This window comes from Delphinus delphis, chromosome 6 (assembly GCF_949987515.2).
Source record: "Delphinus delphis chromosome 6, mDelDel1.2, whole genome shotgun sequence".
Taxonomy (NCBI): domain Eukaryota; kingdom Metazoa; phylum Chordata; class Mammalia; order Artiodactyla; family Delphinidae; genus Delphinus; species Delphinus delphis.
The window spans coordinates 229915-250155 of NC_082688.1; the positions used below are offsets into that span (position 1 = coordinate 229915).

Sequence of the window (20241 nt, forward strand, 5' to 3'; positions counted from 1 at the left end):
GGCTTTGTGCAGTTTTCAGGGTTAACTTAATCGGCATATATTCTTTATGACGAAAAGGCTTATTTCAAGAAAAATACGTATCTTCAAGCTCAAGCTAGGGGGCAATCGGGAATGAAATGGACTGTGGATGACAACAGAATTGAGCCCTGGTTAGGACAACGCGGGTGCCCACAAACACCTGGGTGTCTTCGCGCTGGGCCCAGACGGGGGCTCGTTAGTCAATATAACGCCTACGCCCGTCCTGCTTAGTGCCCACCCTTCAAGAACCGCCCTGAGCGGGGCACAGAAACGCAGGGTGGCCGCGACCTGCCCCTGCCCCCACAACCCTGCCAGGTCACAGGTCAGAGATCACAGGTGACAGGCAGGAAGTGCAAGTCCCCTTCCGGCTTAGTGGCTGCCCCTGCGGGCCTGGGGGGGGGAGGTGGGCGGAAGTGACATGGGCTGAACACCAGGCATGTGGACGTGAGCCCCGTCTGCCCACCAGGCACGTGGCTGGTACACCCTCGCGGCTAGAGAGTCCCTACTGGAGACAGGTCCAGGCTCACATGCGCCCCACAGGGTCTCGGGGTTAAAGGAAACCATGCAGGCCAGCCCACTGGGCCCCGACCCGCAGCCAGCAGGGGGCGGGGAGCGGGGGGCACCCCGGAGGTGCCAGGCCCCACATCCAGACCCGTGGGAACCAGCAGGTGCCAAGCCTGAGGGCCCCCGAGTGCAAGGAGACCCCTGGGCTCCGCCGGGGCCACGGGGGAAAGTCTGCAGGGTCCCAGGATATAGCACAGCACGAAACCAACGCAAATAAAACTGAGAGAGAAAATAAAATTCCCCCCCAAAGTCATTCAGCAGCTGAAAGGAAAGAAGTTCACTCTGAAAACCCCCAAACTAGTAGCCTCAAAAATGCAGCAAAGCAATCTTAAATACACACAGGCAATGTAAGGAGAAAGAAATCATGAGGAAAAGGACGAGAGACACAAAGGAGCCAAGTAAGATACACATGAAGTAACAGGGACTCCAGGACTAAAAGGAACAAGGAAAGGAGGCTGAGTAACTGAACAACGGGAGAAAACATCCCTCACGTAGGAAGACCTGAGCCTGCAGCTGAGGCCCACTGCGTTCCTGACCCCAGGCAAAGGGAGTTACAGGCGATACCTTGTCTGTGCCAGGAAACGAGAGGACAGGGCAGTGACACCCACAGAACAAGAGACAATGACCACAGCAGCAAAAGCTCCCTCGTCCTGAGAACCATGGAGGACACCTGAGTATGACCGGAAGCAGCCAGTCCCCCACCTACACACCCGTCTAAGGGGGCAATAAGGAATGACAGAGCAGGCCTGAGACAAAGCAAACCGCTGTGTGGTGCGCAGCGACCGCAAGATGAGAACCTCTACGTGACCGTGCGTGTGATGGAAAGGCTAAGTCAGGATTTCTGCACCCAGGGCAAACACAAGGACTAACAACAGCCGAGAACTAAATCCCCCAAACAACTCAAACCAGGAGTGGGGAGCGAGGAGGGCAAATACTGCAAAGGTCACATCTTATGGGTTGTGGGTAAGGGCAGAGAGATGGGAAATAGGGCGATCTCGTTATGGAAATAATGCATCTTGGTGGTAAAGAGGGTAGAGGAATACACTAAAATAGCAAAGAAAATGTTTCTAATTCTGGGAGCAGGGAAGGGAAGGTAACCATTTGTGGAACAGAAATGGGAGGGATCAGAAATGAGCAAAGGAGGAGAGGGTGATAAACGGCAACCTGATCAAAGCAGCAAAGCTGGGGAAAACAGAGACCACAGTATGAAATATCGACACCAGATGTGAAGGAATGAGGAAGGAGAAAGTCACGGATGTCAACCCTTACACTGAACGGAGACAGACTGGATCCCTCCGTCAGGGACAGAGACCGTAAGACTGGGTTAAAAAAAGAAAAAGCAAACCCCAGCTAAATACTGCATGTAAGAAGAACACTTAAAATTCTTAAAATGATGAAGAAGAATTGAAAATGAAAGGGAAAGCAAAGATACCAAGCAATGCAAGCTAAAAACCAAAACCAATGGTAGTAACAGAAAGTATGACATTTGCTGTCAGACAAGGAATTGTCCAGTGGAGGAACTAAACGGATAAAGAAGGTATTGTGTGATGATGAAAAGCATAATTTACAAAGAAGATGTAACCGTCATAAACTCCACATCTACCAAAGCATATAGTGGCTAAATACATAAACAAAAGCCGTGAGAAATACAGGAGGAAGCGTCAAGGAAATGCAGATCAAAACCGTAAGGACTTATCACCTCACACTTGTCGGGATGGCGATTTCCAAAAAAGACAAAAGACAAGTGCTGGCGAGGATGTGGAGCAACTGGAACCCTCGTGCACTGTTGGTGGGAATGCAAACTGGTGTAGCCGCTGTGGAGAACAGCATGGAGGGTCCTCAAAACAGTTAAAAATAAAACTACCTGATGATCCAGCAATCCTACTACTGGAAAGAGAGAGAGAAAGAGAGAGATCTCCAAAATAATTGAAATCAGAATCTTGACGAGATCTGAGCTCTCCATGTTCGCTGCAGCACTATTCAGAATAGATAAGATGTGGAAGCAACCTAAATGTCCACTGACAGATGAATGGATAGAGAAAATGTTGTCTATACACACCACAGAATACTACTCAGCCTTAAAAAAGGAGATTCTGCAACATGCACCAGCACGGACGGACCTTGAGGATGTCACGCTAAGTGAAACAAGCTACCTTCAGAAAGACAAATACTTCATGACTGATTACACGCACATGAGGTATCTAAAATAATGAAATTCATAAAACCAAAGACCGGGACGGTGGTGACCAGGGGCTGCTGGGCGGGGATGGCGAGCTGTGATGAACAGGAACAGAGTTTCAGTGAAGCGGGATGAACAAGCCCCGGAGACCTGCTGCCCAGCAGCACGGCACCTGCGATCAACAGTGATCCATTGCACACTTGGAATTGGAGAGGATGGATCTCATGATGTCATGATGTGTTCCTACCACACACACACAGAATTTTAAGGAAAAACAAATACAAGAGAAATTTATTGATAAAAAAATAAAATGAAGTGGGAACGTTCAAAACACATCTTTCAGAACTGAACAGACCTAGTGACAAAACACAAAGACCTAAAGAACTGGAGAACACAGTCAATAAACTTGACTTTAAGAGATACCCATACAACCAGACAACTCTCCAAAACAGAGCATACACTTTCCGTCAGTGAAACTTTTTAAAATCAGTCGTGAACTCAGAGTTTGAAAATTTCTAAACTTAGAGATATACTGGCCACATTTCCCAATCAGTATCTGATAAAATTAGATATAATAAAAACATACTTATAAATTAAGAAGCACACTCGCAGATAACCTTTGCCTCAAGAGGAAAGTAAAGAAATTGTTATCTGGAAACAGTACAGAGGGGGACTTCACGACAAAGCTTTGTGCAGAGGAAAATATACAGCCGTAAGTGCTTTTGCTGTTAAAGAAAAAAAAAAAGAACAAGTGACACATTTTCAGAAGTTAGAAAAATAATAATAAAATAAATCAAAATAATGTCAAAAGATAAACCTAATAAAGGTTAAAAATAAAAATAATAAAATTGAAAACAAAAACTAGAAGAAAGGAAATCTACAATCTGGTTATTTTAAATGATCATCAATACAGACTAACCTCATATGATCCTAATTCAGAAAATAGAAAGCAAAGGTCAACATACTAACAACTGGAAAAGAGCAAAACCAAACTCAACACACTGTAGTCAGTCTCAGAGCTTTAAATAGGTTCTGCAGTCTGAATGGCAGAGCCCAACATGTAAAGCGCCCACCTGACACCCCACTGCATCTCCAACATGCGTCTCAAACTCAGCACTTCTGAACCGAATTCCGGACATCGTTCCCCAGAACGCACGTGTCCCAGGTCCTGTCCTCCCAGGGAGGGCTACTCTGTGGACACTTCCTGCAGAGCTGTCCTTGATGTCTCTCTCTTTCTCTCACACCCACGTCCGACCGGTCAGCAAATCCTGTGGGCTTGTCCTCAAAATAGATCTAGAATCCAACCACTTACCACCCCCGTGGCTGCCACCAGCCGCGGGGTCTTCATAGCGGCCTCCGACCTGGTCCTGCTCCTGCCCTCTCTGCACGGCAGTCTGTCCCCAGCGCCCCGCAGGAGCCAGAGGCTGCCTCCCCTCTGAAGACCACCCTGGCACCCAGAGTCCCCTGACCCGGTCATTTCCTCTCCTGCTGCCCCACCCCGCCCAGCCCCCTCCACCTGGCCCCAGCCACACCGGCCTCCTGGACTCTCCTGCCTCAGGGTCCTCTCACCTGTCATGGGGATGCTCCGTCTCCAGCTGAGCTGACTTGTTCACTTCCTTCAGCTTTTTACTCAAAGGCGACCTTTCCCGAGGCCATCTGCGGCCACTCTACTTAAAATTCCAACACGCCCCAGACCCTTCAAGCCCCCTCCTTCTCTACTTTTTTTTCTTTTTCACACCTAGCACTGGAATGGAAACTCCAAAAAATGAAAGGCTTCTGCATCTTGCTTAGTGCCGTAGCCCAATGCCGCAGGCACTTCCCAGCGCATCTGGGCACTTAGTAAATATCTGTTGAGTGAATGGACCAGCAAATGACTGAATACAGAAGAGATGAAAAGAATATAAGAGAACTCTACATGCAGCTCTATAGAAACAAGTTAGAAAAGGCAACAAAACGGAAGATTTCCTAACAAAATATAATTTATAAAACTGGTCCAAGTTCTTTTCCTTTTTTAACTAGACGGGTTCACATTTTTATCTCACCTTTAAAGAACAGAAAATCTAGGTGTTATTTAAATTATTCCAAGCTATAGAAAAAGATTTTTTTAACTCTCCAATTCATTTTACAAAATCAGAAGACAAACTCTAGGTAAAACAGGAACGGAGGGAACTCACATGATAAACTTGAAAACAATTGAACAAAATTCAGATCCACACATACAAGGGTCTCTTATGAACAAACACAAACGACCCAGTAGAAGATGTGCAGAGTATACGAAGAGTCACCAACAGCCAAATTTTAATGGGAAACAAACATTTAAAAAGAGGTTCAAAATCACCAGTAGTGAGTGAAGTGAGAATTAAAGTCCCCGTGAAATACCACTCTGTAATCATTCAATTACCCTCAGACTGGTAACAGTCAAAGTAGCTGCAACATCCAGGCGGGACGAGGGCCGACGTCTTCCCGCCCTGTTGGTGGGTGTGAATTCACAGCCCTTCTGGAGAGCAGTGCGGCGGCAGCCCTGAAGGTGCCAACACACCCCTCACCTCAGCAGCCCAGCTCCTGGGAACCCATCCCGCGAGGGACAGAAAGCACTGCTGAGGAAGGACAGATGTTTATAGGATTTGGGGGGCGGCTGATTACCTGACAGTGAATCCACACCATGGAACACCACGCAGCTACTTACAAGAGCGAACTCAAATCAGACCAACTGCTGGGGAGGGGTTTCCAAGAGGCACTGATGAGAAAAATTTGTATGGAACTATTTCTGTAACATGAAAAGACCCCCAAACTCTACAACAGGTACATGTGCCTGTGTGTGCGTGCACACGCGCATGCGCGCGCACACGTGTGAGTGTTATCGAGAAACAAGGAAGGGTAAACCCCAAGCTATTAACATGGGTTTACTGGGGACAAAGAAGGGGAAAGTGTAAACAAACAGATAAACAAATACACAAATGACTTATTAGAGAGGTCTGTATATAAACATAACAATAGAATGGGAAGCAGCTCTTCCAACTCGAGTCCACTCAGGATCGCTGGAGAGCAAGGAGGTCTGTGCATGAAAAGCTGTCATTGCCAAGCGCTGGCCCCCCTCCCACACTGCCGAAGGTGGAGACCCAGGGCTGAGCCCCCCTTTGCCGCAGAATGCACAATGACAGGGCATTTAGCGCAAAGAGGCCTGGCACTTCTGGTGCCAGACTTCTGGTACCAAGCTGAGAGGAGGTACTAAAACGATAAAAGATAAAAGAACCAGGTTCCCCTTTTACTGTTTGAGAAGCAGGGGATGAAGCCAAGGCCTCAGAGGCAGCAGACCCAAGGAACATGGGAGAGACACAGGGTTTAGAAGAGAGATGGCAAGACACTTTCCATCCCTACAGAGTCAGTGACACACGCAGCCTCCGGCCTTGGGATGTGCCCAAGGGCTCCACGTCCACACAGGACGGCAGAGCCAAGAGCAGGCAGCAGCCAGCAGTGTGCTGAAACGCATGAGCGTGAGGCCGGAGCAAAAAGGGGCTTCCAGGAGCTGTACGCGCAGCCCACCCCAAGGGCTGGCCCCAGGCAGAAATCCCAGTACCAGGGCGCTGTACTTCCTACTGTCGGGTGGACGCACACGGGGCTGGCTTACTTGGGGGTGTGGGCGGTAGGGAAGGAGGGAAGCCGAGGCGACAGGGAGGGAGGGGGCGCGCATTCCGCACGCAGTCACAGGCCCACCGAGACTCACCCACAGCACAGAGGTCTGCAAAACGGTCCTCCCCCTCCTCCGCGTGGATCAGGTCGTTCCGGCTCTTCTTGGTGGCTGCTCTCTTCAACACTGCTTTAAACAAAGGGTGGGAGGGGGCGGCATGAGTCCGGGCCTCCAGATGACCTGCCTCAGGGCTGGGCGGTGCCAGGAACCGGCAGCCTTTCCAGATCTCTCCTGAAGCTGAGGCTAAGGGAAGGCAGGACGATGCCTGGCCCCCATGGGCCCCTCTCGGTCTTCAGAGCAAAAGGGACAAAGGGATTTTGAGGTTGGGTCCTGCCTGTCCTTCTCTCCACGATGATGCCCACAGGGAAGGCCTGGCTACCATGGAGACCAGGAAACCTCCATGTGGGACAGGGACAGGGCTGCAGCCGGCTGCCCCAACGGCCCACACTCCAAGGCCAGGTGAGACCAGAGAGGTCAGGTCAAGGCCGCAGAGGGGCCAGCACAGACTGCTCAAGACCCCAGGTGTGGGCCCAGGTGTGGCCCCAGGTGTGGGCCCAGGTGAGACCGCAACATGCGTGGCCATGCTGTCTGGCCCCGTCCTGAGCAGCAGGTGTGAAGAGAGAGCAGCCTTCCTGCCACCGGGGCTGTGCTGGCCCCCGTCCCTGCCCCCGTGGCCCCAGGCTGTGCTAGGGGTCTTTCTACAGCAATCTGGGGGCATCTCCCTGAGCCCTGCGGACAGACACAGCTTGGATTAAACCAGCACTTTTCAAGCTTGTAGAAGCAGCGCTGTCCAACAGAACTTTCTATGATGACTTGAAACGGGCCGAGACTGAGGAGCTGGACTTTCACTTTTGTTTCACTGTAACATACGCACCTGCAAGCTCACACTGTCACGTGTCAGCTGTCAGCGGCCACGCTGGAAAACCCAGCTCTCAGCACAGGCTCCCGTGACCCCCAGGCTGAGCCCACTGCCCGCGATGCCCACTCTGGTCCATGGCACGCAGCCCCCCAGGAGCGGGCAGCTGACCCTCCCAGCGCCTGCCTCCAGAAAGGCCCCGCCCAGGACCATGGTAAGCGACCAACGTGCAGGCACCTGGCTGAGCAGAGGGCATCATGCTTCACATGCAAGCGTGCACACGTGTCACTGCCCGCCCAGCCACCAAAGCCCCGTGGCCAGGCAAGGAGTGCGCACAGCGGTCACCTACCATCGAGAGGGGACTTCTCCTCTGCGTTCTTGTCCTCCTCGGCCAGCATAACTTCCTCTGTGAGTGAGACACAGCCTCAGGCCAGAGCCCTCCTGTCCCCACCCCTGACCAGGGCTCGTCCCCCAGGAACACAGCAGGAAGGAGGTGAGACCCTGCCTTCTCGGCCCTCACGCTTCCCGAAGCCGGCAGGGCCCGTGGCTGAGCTTGTCCCACCGACACACACTCCTTGATGGGGCCCACAGACAGCGCCCTGGGAAGAGGGCCTGGCTTGCTCCACCTCACAAGTCGCCCTCCCGAGGGCAGCCCCCGCCCCAGGTGAGCTCGGTCCTGGGAGGGTCCGGGGAGGAGGAGCCAGCAAAGGCCAGGCCAGGAGCACCACGCAGCCCTGTCCTCACCGGCCTTGAAGATCCACTCCAGGTACCCGTTGAGCTCCCGCTCGATCTGCTGCTGCCGGCGGAGCTTCAGAAAGGCCCGGCGGTTCTCCACCCGCTCGCGCTCCTTGGCGAACTCCCTGTGATGGGCGAGGCCGCAGCAGGAAGCAGAGCAGGTGGGTGTGAGCATGCCCCCAGGCTCCCCGTGTGCGGCCAGAGGCACAGGGACTCAGGAGGAGGCCAGGACGGGGGAAGCAGGCCACGGGCCACCCCTCCGGGTACCTCCATCACTCGGCCTTTCCCCACCTCCCCAGCACTTAACAGGCCCAGGTGAGCCCTCCCTCCTCAGGCTCCTGCAGCTCGTAGGGACAGCGCCTCCGCGCCCAGAGAGGGGCTCCAGAGGGCAGGGACAATTCCACCTCCCCCTGGCCTAGAGCAGGCCTGGGCATGCACCCTCCGAGTGCCGGGCCCTGTCATCTGGACAGACGCGCTACAGAGAGCTTCTGGACAACAATCCCCCAGAGCAGAGCTTCCACTTTGTTTCTTCTGCTGGTTCAGACCCAGAGCCTTTGCTAGAAGGAGGGACGGGCAGGCACTGGATCGGCTCAGGGCAGCCAGAGATGACAGGGAGACATTCTAGAATCACCCAGGTCCTCAGCAAACCACTGAGGCTCTCCTGCCCTCCTGGGCCCCCAGCACCACAGCCCGTCTCCCAGCCAAGCTTAGAAGTCAGGAGGCTCAAAAGGCCGGAAGGAAGCCATTCACACATACGGGCACAAGAGCGCGTGCCCGTGCACAGACCTTAGCTCAGGTCCCCAGAGGGCAGGCAGGCACACCCTCAGGGCAAAACAGCTATGCCTGTTCTCTGCCGGGCGAGCGAGCGGCTGTCTCTCCCGCAGGAGAAGCAGCTTCTGGGCTTGGCAGAGGGGGCGGGCCCGGCAGGCCTGGCTCCTGTCACGCAGCCACGGTGAGAGGGAGAGCTTGGCTCCGACCAGGATGGACCCCAAGCCTGAGACTGGTGTCCACCAGGGCCTGAGCTGCTGCAACCCTGGCAATGAGAGGAGACGGCTCCCACCTGGACCTCTCACCAAGTCCGGAATCTGCAGGAACGCGGGGCCCCTCGCGGTCTCCCCACCAGGCCAGCGCCATCAACCACACCGGAGGGCAGGAGGGCCTGGGGGTGGCAGTGGGGCGTGACCATACTGCCCGGTTGGCCGAGAGCTGCCAGCAGAAACTCGCTGCAGTGACCAAGGCCTGGCCGCCGGGCAGCCACTGCTCAGGAGGTGGCTGGCTGTGGCCCGCCCTCCCCAGGCTTTGGCCCCACTGGGAGGAAGAGCTGCGAGAGGAACCACCGATTCTGCTTCTCTGGGCACTGGGAGGGTGAGAGCCCGGGGCGTGGCGGGGAGCAAGGCTGAACCAGCTCCAGGCTGGCCGGTCGGCAGCCCTCCTCCAGATGGGCACATGTCGTGTGCTGACCACTGGCCTGAGGGGCCGCGCAGTCTCCAGCCTCCCCAGGGCTGGCAGAGAACCCTGGGGCCCCGCTGCTGGAGCTGGAGGCCAGAGGGAGGGCTCAGCTGAGCTCATTAGGAAAATCAGCCCGTATCGGCTGGTCCCCAGAGGCAAGGATGCCCGCAGCTTGGGGCAGGGCTGGGAAACACGAAGTTCGGGGCCCCTCACCCAGTCTCCGCTGCCACCCCTGCTTCTTTCTCACGTTCTCCGGAGTAAGCTTGAGCAGGGCCCACTCGTGTCCCGCCAGCCTCCCCGCCACACGGCCCAGCACGGGGCCCGCCCTCCTCACGAGTCTGGCCCCCGGCCAAGCTCCCACATCTAGCAGCCCCAGCTCTGAGCATCGCAGACACCACACCCTCTGTGCCTCCGCCCCAACTCTCTGCCTGGGAGACGCTCCCCTCTCCTTTGCCAAGCTCATTCCTGGTCCCCTCTGGGCCTCAGCTGAGCTGCCCCTTCCCCAGGAGCCTTCTCTGAGCCCCAGGCCTCCCTTGGCTTCCCCATCCCAGCTCGGACCACAGCTCCCCCCGCCGCCCCGACTAGGAGTTCTCATCGGCCCCCTGTGCTGTGGGCCTGCCTGCTCCCGGCGGAGGTGCTTACAAAGACACACTGCTAACAGTCAGAGTCTCACAGGAGGGGCCGAGGCAGGAACACGTGCCAGAGCCAGGGCACAGAGCCCTTGGGCCCAGCCACTGTCCTCTCTGCGGCTGTTCCTTTCCAGACCAATATGATAGCTGCCCCCTGAGTCACGACCTCAGGAGCCTTGGGCCTGAGCAGGAATCTTCAAGGCGGGTGGAATGGAAACTTTCCCCTCCAGCCCTACAGGGAATCTGATGCTCGGGTGGGCGCAGGGAGGCAGGCCAGCCCAATGCCCTCTCCCTCTGTCTACACAGCTTCCTCGGCCCCAGACAAGGGCAGGAGCCCCAAATACGAGCCCTGGTTGTTCCCTGAAGCCAACAGCACTTCCTTGGTCCTCGGCCCGATGCGGGACAGGAGGGCACTCTGGGCCACAGGAGTGCCACACCTCACTACCCATGTAGGTAGGAAGCACCTTTCTCCAGGAGGGACCCCAGCGCCGCATCCTCCCTTGTCTTCTGCTGGAGGTCAGCAGGGACAGGTGACCAGAGAGGCGAGGCAAGCCAGGGGTCAGGGCTGGGCTGGAGACCCAAGGCCGCTCCATTCCTTCTCCAGTGTCACACAGAAGGGCTCTCTTGTCCCCAGGGCTGCTCAGAAACCGCACCACGAACCCAGATAAGAGGCAGCAGCAGCCCCTCCCCTGACTCAGAGGCCGGGGTGAAGGCCAAGAGCTAGGGGTAAGGAGGCCAGGGCCAGGGACCACCAAGGGAGAGGTCAGAATGGCAGCGCCAAGGACAGGCTGGCTAGAGCTCAGGACGCTGGGAGTGACCGTCCCGGGCCAGGCCGAGCCTCGCCTCCCCCACCACACAGGCCGTGTCCAGTCCCATCCGCCCCTCCCCGGCCTGCGAACACAGAGGTAGCACACAGCCGCATGGCCTCTTACCCCGAGAGCACGCCCAGCACCAGGTTGAGCATGAAGAAGGAGCCGATGATGATGAGGGGCAGGAAGTAGAGCCAGTTCCAGGTGTTGCCAGCCGCATCGTTGGTCTGGAAGCAAGAGGAGATGTGCAGGACGGTGGGCAGGACAGAGCCCTGGCCACAGAAGCTCCCCGGCCCTTCTCACACACCGGCAGAGTCCGAGTGCAGGCGGGTCCAGACAGGTAATCCAGGCAGGACCCACCATCACGCCTGCCTGCCCTTGCCCCACAGAGCCCCCCTCTGGGGCTGGGGCCCCCAAAGGACCCAGGAGCTTCATGCTCCTTGAAAAGGAGCCCAGGAGTAGCCCCAGGGGGCCAAGGGCTGCCCCAGGTATCCCGCCTGGACACCTCCCCTCTGCTTCCCAGGCTGCTGGACACACCAGGCAGCTCCAAAGACATTCCTCCTTTGTGAAGCCCACGGACCCCAAGGCCCAAGTCCGATCTTCTTTTTGTCTCCTGCAGTTTCCACAGCTCAGAGCAGTAAGCCCTGTGCCGCATTCCCCCGTCAACGGCAAGCCCACAGGTCCCCAGGGAAGAGCTGGGCCTAAGACAGAACCCAGCACCAGGGCCTGGTCTAAATAACCAAATGCAAAAGGTCTTCCCAGACCTTTTGATTTTTAGAGCACAGCCCACAGAAGGGTGAGGCCCTCTGAGTCCAATTCATTTCCACTGCTGTTTTGTTCTCAGGGGCCCCCCGTCGACCCAGCTGAGAGGGATGGAGAGCCTCTTTCTCCCCGCGAGTCTGGCGCTAGAAGTGAACCAAGAGGGGTGGGTGTTGTGGGCAGGTGACCACCCGGCCCCTCTGCTCCTCTCTTCAGGGGCGGCTCACAAGCCAAGGGCCAGGGCCCTGAGCAGGAGAGAGGCAGGAAGACGGCCTGGCACTGCCCTGAGGCTGGGGCTGATCTCCAGTGCTGCTGTCGGAATTCCTGCCCTCCAGCGTCTGCTGGCCTAGGCAGATTTGCGGACTCTACCCCTGCAAGTCCTGAGTCCCCTGGACTGCCTGCCACTTGTGGCTTCTGATTCCCGGACACTGATTCCAGGCTGGCCGCTGAGACCCCGGGCCTTGACCAGAATAGACACTCAGACCCCCAGCTCTACGCCTGCCAGTGTTCCCAGACCACACCTCTGCCAGCCCCACGTGCAACTCCGACCAAGGGCTAAGATGGCCACCAAAGCCGCCCATCTCCCCCAAGGGCACCCTCAAAACCTGCCTCCTTCTGGGAAAAAGGAGAGATGTGCTCCCCTCACCTACTCGAGGACTTGGCTCCTGCAGTCTCCCTCTGATGGGCCGTTCCCATCAGTAGCCAAAGCAAAAACAAGACAAAACAAACAAGGACTCGCACTTCTGGGAAGATGGAGTGGACATACTCTTCCCTATTTCTCCCATTGAGTACAACTAACAGCCTGGACATTACATCCAGAGCAAATATATATTTCTCCGAAGACTCTGAAAAGTGGAGAAAAGAAGGCAGATGAGCTGGGACCTCTGGACCCATGGTGAGTTCCCTGTGTTTTTGTTTTGTTTTTGCCTCATATATCCCAGACCTGGGGCTTTTAAAGCCTACAACCTGGAAATGCCAAGAGACACAGACAAAAATACACCAACAAAAGCCAGCACTCTCTCTCTCTAACCAAAGGGCCAGGAAGGGGGGCAAGGCAGACAATAACTGCACTACTCCAGCCAAACAGGGTGGAAAAAAACTGTGGTGAAACTTCCATCCCTGCCAGCAAAGACCCAGGAGGGAGCCTAGGCGACCACCCTCCCCAGACTGTAATGAGGTAACCAACCTCCCCACACTCCCAAACCACAGAGACGTCAGAGAACGACAAGCAGGGAGGTGGGACGTCCTCCTCGACAGATGGTTGATGAGGCCCCCATCCCACCCCACCTCTGTGGTATCAGTGGAGACACACGGGGAGCCTGGACTTCCACCCCCACGTGACAGTAATAAGACACACCACCCCCTCCCCACTGAGGTGCTGCCAGAAAGTCAGACTTTCACCACCACCCAGTACCGAGGCCACACACACCCCCCACCCACATAGTGGGCAGAGACCACGTGGAGAGCAGAAACGAGGTACACAAAACCTTCCCAACCAGGTAAGTATCCTAGAGGCAAGTGGGGAGCCAGAACTACCATCCCACTCAGCAGTATGGAGAAGGCCCCCACAGTGTGTCAACAGAGGCCAGGTGGGGAAACTTTCCAGCCTTCTACTCCCACCTTGCAGTAGCAAGGAAGCAACCCCTGCTTCCAGTGACAGAATGGTCAGAGGAAGCCAGCTGAAACAGAGGGCTTAAGTCAGATCCAGGGTCCCAGGACACAACGCCAAAAATGTCCAGCTTTCAACTGACATTCACTTGCCATACCAAGAACCAGGAGGAACACAGACTGAACGAAAACAGACAATCGACAGATGCTGCGATGGCTAATTCTATGTGTCAACTTGACTGGGCCATGCGGTGCCCAGATATCTAGCCAAACGTTATTCTGGGTGGTTCTGCAAGTGTGTTTTTGGATGATAAAGTAAAGCAGATTGCCCTCCATAATGTGGTGGACCACGTACAATCAGTTGAAGGCCTGAACAGAACAACAAACTGACCCTCTTCCAAGTAAGAGAAAATTCTCTATAAGAGGATTCAGACTTCATCTGTACCATTGGCACTATTGGGTCTCCAACTGCTGGCTTTCAGACTGAAACTGCACCAGCATCTCCTGGGTCTTGAGCCTGCCAGCCCAAGTTTACTGCAGATTTGCACTTGCCAGCCTCCATAATCACATGAGCCAACTCCTAATAATAAATCTCTTTTTTTTTTAATCTCTCTCTGTCTCACACACACACACACACGCTATTGGTTTTATTTCTCTGGAGAACCCTGCCTGATACAGATTGCCAACACTAAGATGACAGAGATGATAGAAGTATCTGACAAAGACTTTAAAGCAGCCACCATAAAAATGTTTCAGAGGGTAATTGTATACACACTTGAAACACATGAAAAAATAGAAAGTCTCAACAAAGAAATAGTATCATCAAATAAATAAAAGATACAAAGAAGAACAAAATGGAAAATTTAGAACTGAAAAATACAATAATCAAAATTAAAATCTCAATGGAAGGGCACAACAACAGAATAAAGACAACAAAGGAAAGAATCAGTAAGTGGTAAAAGAGAATAATAGAAATTATCCAATCTAAAAGAGAGAGAGAAAATAGACTTAAAAAACAAAAATCAAACAAGTAAGAAAAAACAGAGCAGAGCCTCAAGAACCTAGGGAACTATGAGAGAATATTTGGCATTCCTGTTTCAGAGTAGCAGAGTACAGGAGAAAGAAGAGAAGGCTGAACAGTATTCAAAGAAATGATAGCTGAAAAACTCCCAAATTTGGCAAGAGACATAAACCTACAGATTCAAGAAGCTGAGTGAATACCATACAGAATAAACTCAAAGAAATCCACACGACATTTCATTGTCAAACCACAGGAAACTAAAGGTAAATTAAAACTCTTGAAAGTGGCAAGAGAAAAAGGGCACCTTACTTACAAAGGGAAACAATTCAAAAGATTTCTCATCATAAAGTATGGAGGTCAGAATGAAGTGGCACAATACTTTTCAGGTTCTGAGAGAAAAAAAAACTGTCAACAGACACCTACACCCATCAAAAATATCCTTCAGGGATGAAGGGAACATCAAGACATTCTCATAATAAAAACAGGGAAACTGGGAGAATCTGTCACCCGCAGATCTACCCTAAGAGAATGACTAACGAAAGTCTCTAAGCAGAAAGGAAATGATTAAAAAAGGAATTGTTAACCATTAGGAAGGAAGAAAGAACAATGAAAAGAGTAAAAATAGGGGTAAATAGATTTTATTTGTCCTTTTGAGTTTCCTAAATCATGTTTGACAGTGGAAGCAAAACTTATAACACGCGATGATGTGGTTATAAACATATGTAGAGGAAATGTTTAAGATAATTGTCTTATAAATGGGGGAGGGTAAAGAGATATAAAGAAGGTAGGGTGTATATACTTCACTTGAGCTGGTACAATTATGACACCAGTAGACTGGAATAAGATATAGAGCAACCACTAAAAGACCAAACAGAGATATACTCAAAAACAACTAGATAAATCAAAATGGAATTTTTTCAAAAGTTCAAGTAATACACAAGAAGGTAGGAAAAAGAAAACAAAGAAACAAAAAACAGAACAAACAGTAAACAAAAAATAAATAAATAAAATGGCAGATGTGAGCTCTAACATATCAATAATTACATTACATGTAAATGGTCTGAATACACCAATTAAAAGACAAAGATTGGCTAATGACTTTAAAAACATGACCCACCTATGTTTTATCTGTAAGAAATTCACTTCAAATATAACAATTTAGGTAGGTTGAAAGTGAAATATGGAAAAAGAAGTATCATATAAACATAAATCGAATTAAAACTGTAGTGGCTATATTAATATCAGAAAATAAGTATCAGACAAAGTAGACATCAGAACAAAAAAAATTTCACTAGAGACACAGAGGAACATATACAGGTTTCCCCCACTATTTGAAAGCAGTGCATTCCTGTGAAACCTTTCCTAAGCCACAAAGGCATAAAGCAAAGAAACAATCACCATAGGACACATCAGCTAACACATACAGAAAATAAGATAAAACACAGATGCTCACAGATACAACAGAGCTATGGCAATATGATGCTGAGACGCTGAGTGTAGCTCCCAGGGAAGGAGCTTGGCGGTGCCACTCTTGCTGCTTGGGGTGCACACTGCCTTTAGAATGGCTCACCGTAAAGCAAATGTTGAACACTATTTTCTCTTTTCACCTTTTTCATAAAAGCATAAATCTTCCACGGATTTCTTTTGGTTAGTGGAAACAGGTATTAATGTAGGTCTTTCATAAAAGTGAAGTGGCATTAAGAGAACTGTTGAAAAGTGGGGGATACATTATAACGATAAAAGGGTAAATTCATCAAGACGACATAGCAATTCTAAATGTGTACATGCCTAACAAATGAGCTATAACATCTGTGGAGCAAAAACTGAGAGAACTGAAAGGAGAGACAGACAAATGCACAATTACAGCTGGAAACTTCAACACCTGTCCCTCAAAAATTGATAAGACAACTAGACAGAAAATCAGCAAGGATATAAAAGAGCTCGCCATCATCCAACAGGGTGTATAATTGACATTTATACACATAATACACAACAACACATTATATACACATTCTTTTCAAGTGTCCACAAGACATATATGAAAACAGACCATGTCCTGAGCCATAAAACAAGTCTCAATAAATTTAAAAGAACTGAATTGTTTTCAAATTTAGTGTATCCTCTAACCATAATAGAATCAAACCAGAGACAAATAACAGAAATACAATAGAAAACTCTCCAAACACAAAGTAAACAAACAATTCTAAATAATCCATGGATCAAAGAGGAAGTCTCAAGGGAAATTCAAAAATACATTGAACTGAATGAAAATGAAAATACAAGATATCAAATTTGAAAGACACAGCTAAAGCAGTTCTGAAAAGGAAATTTATAGCACTAAGTACATACATTACAAAAGAGGGAAAGTCTCAAATCACTAATCTAAACTTCCACCACAAGCAAAGGAAGGGCAAAACAAACCCAAATCAAGTAGAAGAAAGTAAACAGTAAAGATAAATGCAGAAATCAACAAAGTTGAAAATGCAAACAATAGAAAAAATCAATTTTTGAAAAAGTTTGTTCTTTGCAAAAAGCTAAATTGACATACCTCTGGCAATACTGACTAAGAAAAAAAGAGAGAAGACACAACTTATCAATATCAACAATGAAACAGGGGATTTCACTACAGGACCAACAAACATCAAAAGGATAATGAAGGAATACTGCAAACAACTCTCTATACCTTTGACAACATGGATGAAATGGATCAATTTCTCCAAAAACACAAACTACTACAACTCACCCAATACAAAATAGGTAAATAGTCCAATAACTATTGAGGAAAGTGATATTGTGATTTTAAAACTTCCCCTACAAAAGGACAGACACATCGGTCAATGAAATAGAATTGATGATCTATAAATACACCCTTACATTATGATGAGTTGATTTTTTTAACAAGGGTGCCAAGCCAATTCAATGGGGAAAGGATAGTCTTTTCAACAAATGGTGCTGGGACAAGTGGATATCCACAGGCCAAAGAATGAAATTGGATCCCTACCTCACACCACATACAAAAATTAAATCAAAATGGATCATAGACCTAAATATTACCAGCCAAAATGAGAAAACATAGGAGTAAATTTTCATGACTTTGATTAGGTAATGGACTCTTAGATACTACACCAGAAGTACAAAGTGAAAACAAAAACAGAAAAAAATGGACTTCATCAAAATAAAAATCTTTTTTACTTCAAATGATACCATCAAGAAAGTGAAATGATAACACACATAATGTGAGAAAATATTTGCAAATAATCTGAAATATCTGGTAAGGGTCTAGTGTCCATAATATATAAAGAAACCTTATAGGTCAATAATAAAATGACAAATAGCCCAATTTTTAAATGGGCAAACGATATGAATACATATTTCTCCAAAGAAGATATATAAATGGTGCAGTAAGCATATAAAAGATGCTCTACATCATAAGTCATTGGGGAAATGCAAATCAAAGGCAAAATTAAATACCACTTCACGCTATGGTTGGTTGGTTAAAATTGAATTGTAATTTTACTAGGACGATTAAAATTAAAAAGATAGACAACAAGTGTTGGTGAGGATGTGGACAATTTGGAACACTTGTGCATTCCTGGTGGGGATGTAAAGTGTTGCAACCACTTTGGAAACCAGTTTGGCAGTTCTTCAACAGGTTAAATATGGAGTTACCATATGACCCAGAAATTCCACTCCTAGGTGTACACCTAAGAGAAATGAAAACATATTCCACACAAAAATTTGTACACAAATGTCTATAGCAGGATTATTCATAATGTAAAGAAATGGAAACAACCCAAATGTCCATCAACCAATGAAATACAAACAAAAGATGGTATATCCACACAATGGAATCATCTTTGATAATAAAAGCAATGAAATACTGGTACTTGCTACAACATGGATGGACCTTAGAAACACAAAATCCCACATATTGTATGAGTCCATTTGTATGAAATGCCTGGAATAGGCGAATATAAAGAGACAGAAATATATTAGTGGTTCCAGAGGCTGGGGATGGAGGAATGGGAAGTGACTACTAATGGGTACAGGGTTTCTTTTTCGGTTGATGAAAATCTTCAAAGATGAGTGATGGTAACGGTTGCACAGTCCTGTGCACGTACAAAAAGCACTGAGCCATTCACCACTTTGTGAATTTCATGGTAGGTGCATAAAAACAAAAGTGAGATATGAAAAAATAAAAGACATCTCTAGGCCCAGATTATAGAATTCTACCAAACATTTAAAAAATAATTAACGCCACTTATGCACAATCTCTTCTAGAAAAATAGAAGAGGAGTAATTACTTCTCAATTCATTTTATAAAGCTTGTGTTACCCTGAAAACAAAACCAGGGAAAGAAAGAAAGAAAGAGAGAAAGAGAGAAAGAGAAAGAAAGAGAGAAAGAAAGAAAGAAGGAAAGAAAGAAGGAAAGAAAGAAGGAAAGAAGGAAAGAAGGAAAGAAAGAAAGAAAGAAAGAAAAGGAAGGAAAGAAAGAAAGAAAGAAGGAAAGAAAGAAGGAAAGAAAGAAAGAAAGAAGGAAAGAAAGAAGGAAAGAAGGAAGGAAAGAAAGAAGGAAAGAAAGAAAGAAAGGAGAGAGAGGGAGGGAGGAAGGAAGGGAGGAAGCAGGGAGGGGAAGGGGAGGGAGGGAGGGCGGAGAGAGAGCATATGCACCTCAACCTAAACCTCACACTTTATACAAAAATTAACTCAAGATGGATCACAGACTTACATATAAAATAATAAAACTTCTAGAAAAAAACACAGGAGAAAATATTTAAGATTTAGGACTAGGCAAAGAGTTCTTAGATTTGATGCCAAAAGCCCAATCCACAAAGGGAACAATTGATAAACTGGACTTTATTAACATTAAAAACGCTGGTTCTTTCACAGACCAGGTGAGGAGTATGAAAAGACAAGCTACTGACTAGGAGAAAACATTTGCAAACCACACATCTGACAAAGAACTAGAATGTATCTAGAATATATAAAAACTCTACAGTGAAAGAACAATCCAGACCATGAGCAAAAGATATGAAGAGATATTTCACTGAAGAAGACCCACAAACGGCAAATACGTCTGAAAAGATGCTTAACATCATCAGCCATTAGGACGTGCACTGAGATACATCTCTACACACTGTCAGAGTGGCTGAAGTTAAAAACACCAAATACCAGTGAGGATGCAGAAAAACTAGATTATTCATACACTGCAGGTGGGGATGCAAAAGAATACAGGCCTCTGGAAAAGCGTCAATTTCTTAAAGAACTAAACACGCAACTACTATACAACCCAGAAATTGCACCCTTGAGCATTTAACCCAGAGAAATGAAAACTTACATCTGCACAAAACCTGCCCACAAATGTGCTGAGCAACTTTATTCCTGATAACCCTGAACAGAGACAACACAGATGTCCGTTAACAGGTGAGCATTAAACACTGCAGTCCACCCACACCTGGAGCACCACTCAGCAACAGAAAGGAAGAAACTGCTGGCACACAGAATAATCCGGATGCAGCTCCAGAGTATTATGCGGAGTGGAAAATAGCCAATACCCGAAGGTCACATAGGGAACGGTTTCATCTGCATAACATTCTCCAAACGGCAAAATTATCAACGCGGCACAAAGATCAGTGGCTACCAGGCGCGAAGGCAGGAGAGAAGTGGGCGTGGCTATAAAAGAGCGGCACAGCATCCCTTGTGATGGAACGTCCTGTGCCTTGACTGTAGCAGTGTCGCTGCCCTGGTTCCGGCAGCTAGTTCTGCAGGTTGTTACCGTTACAGGAAACGGGCAAAGCATACAAGGGCTCTCTCTGCATTATTTCTTACAACTGCATTTGAACCTACAATTCATTAAAAAAAAAAAAAGCCAATTCCCACATCTCCCTGCACTTACCTCCTCTTGCCCTCCTCCACTTCACAGGGA

The 20241-nt window shown here is 49.2% G+C and overlaps 1 protein-coding gene across 2 annotated transcripts in view; it reads right to left on the bottom strand.

Annotated features, from left to right (window-relative positions):
• The window catches only part of CACNA1B (calcium voltage-gated channel subunit alpha1 B), a 194348-nt gene that overhangs the window by 127135 nt on the left and 46972 nt on the right, over positions 1–20241 (bottom strand). For both annotated transcript variants that reach the window (XM_060013664.1, XM_060013665.1), the window contains exons 7-10: positions 11051–11154; positions 8050–8165; positions 7655–7711; positions 6486–6575 (exon numbers count right to left, since the gene is read on the bottom strand). In XM_060013664.1, the coding sequence (XP_059869647.1) occupies positions 6486–6575; positions 7655–7711; positions 8050–8165; positions 11051–11154 (367 nt within the window). The remainder of the gene's footprint in view (positions 1–6485; positions 6576–7654; positions 7712–8049; positions 8166–11050; positions 11155–20241) is intronic.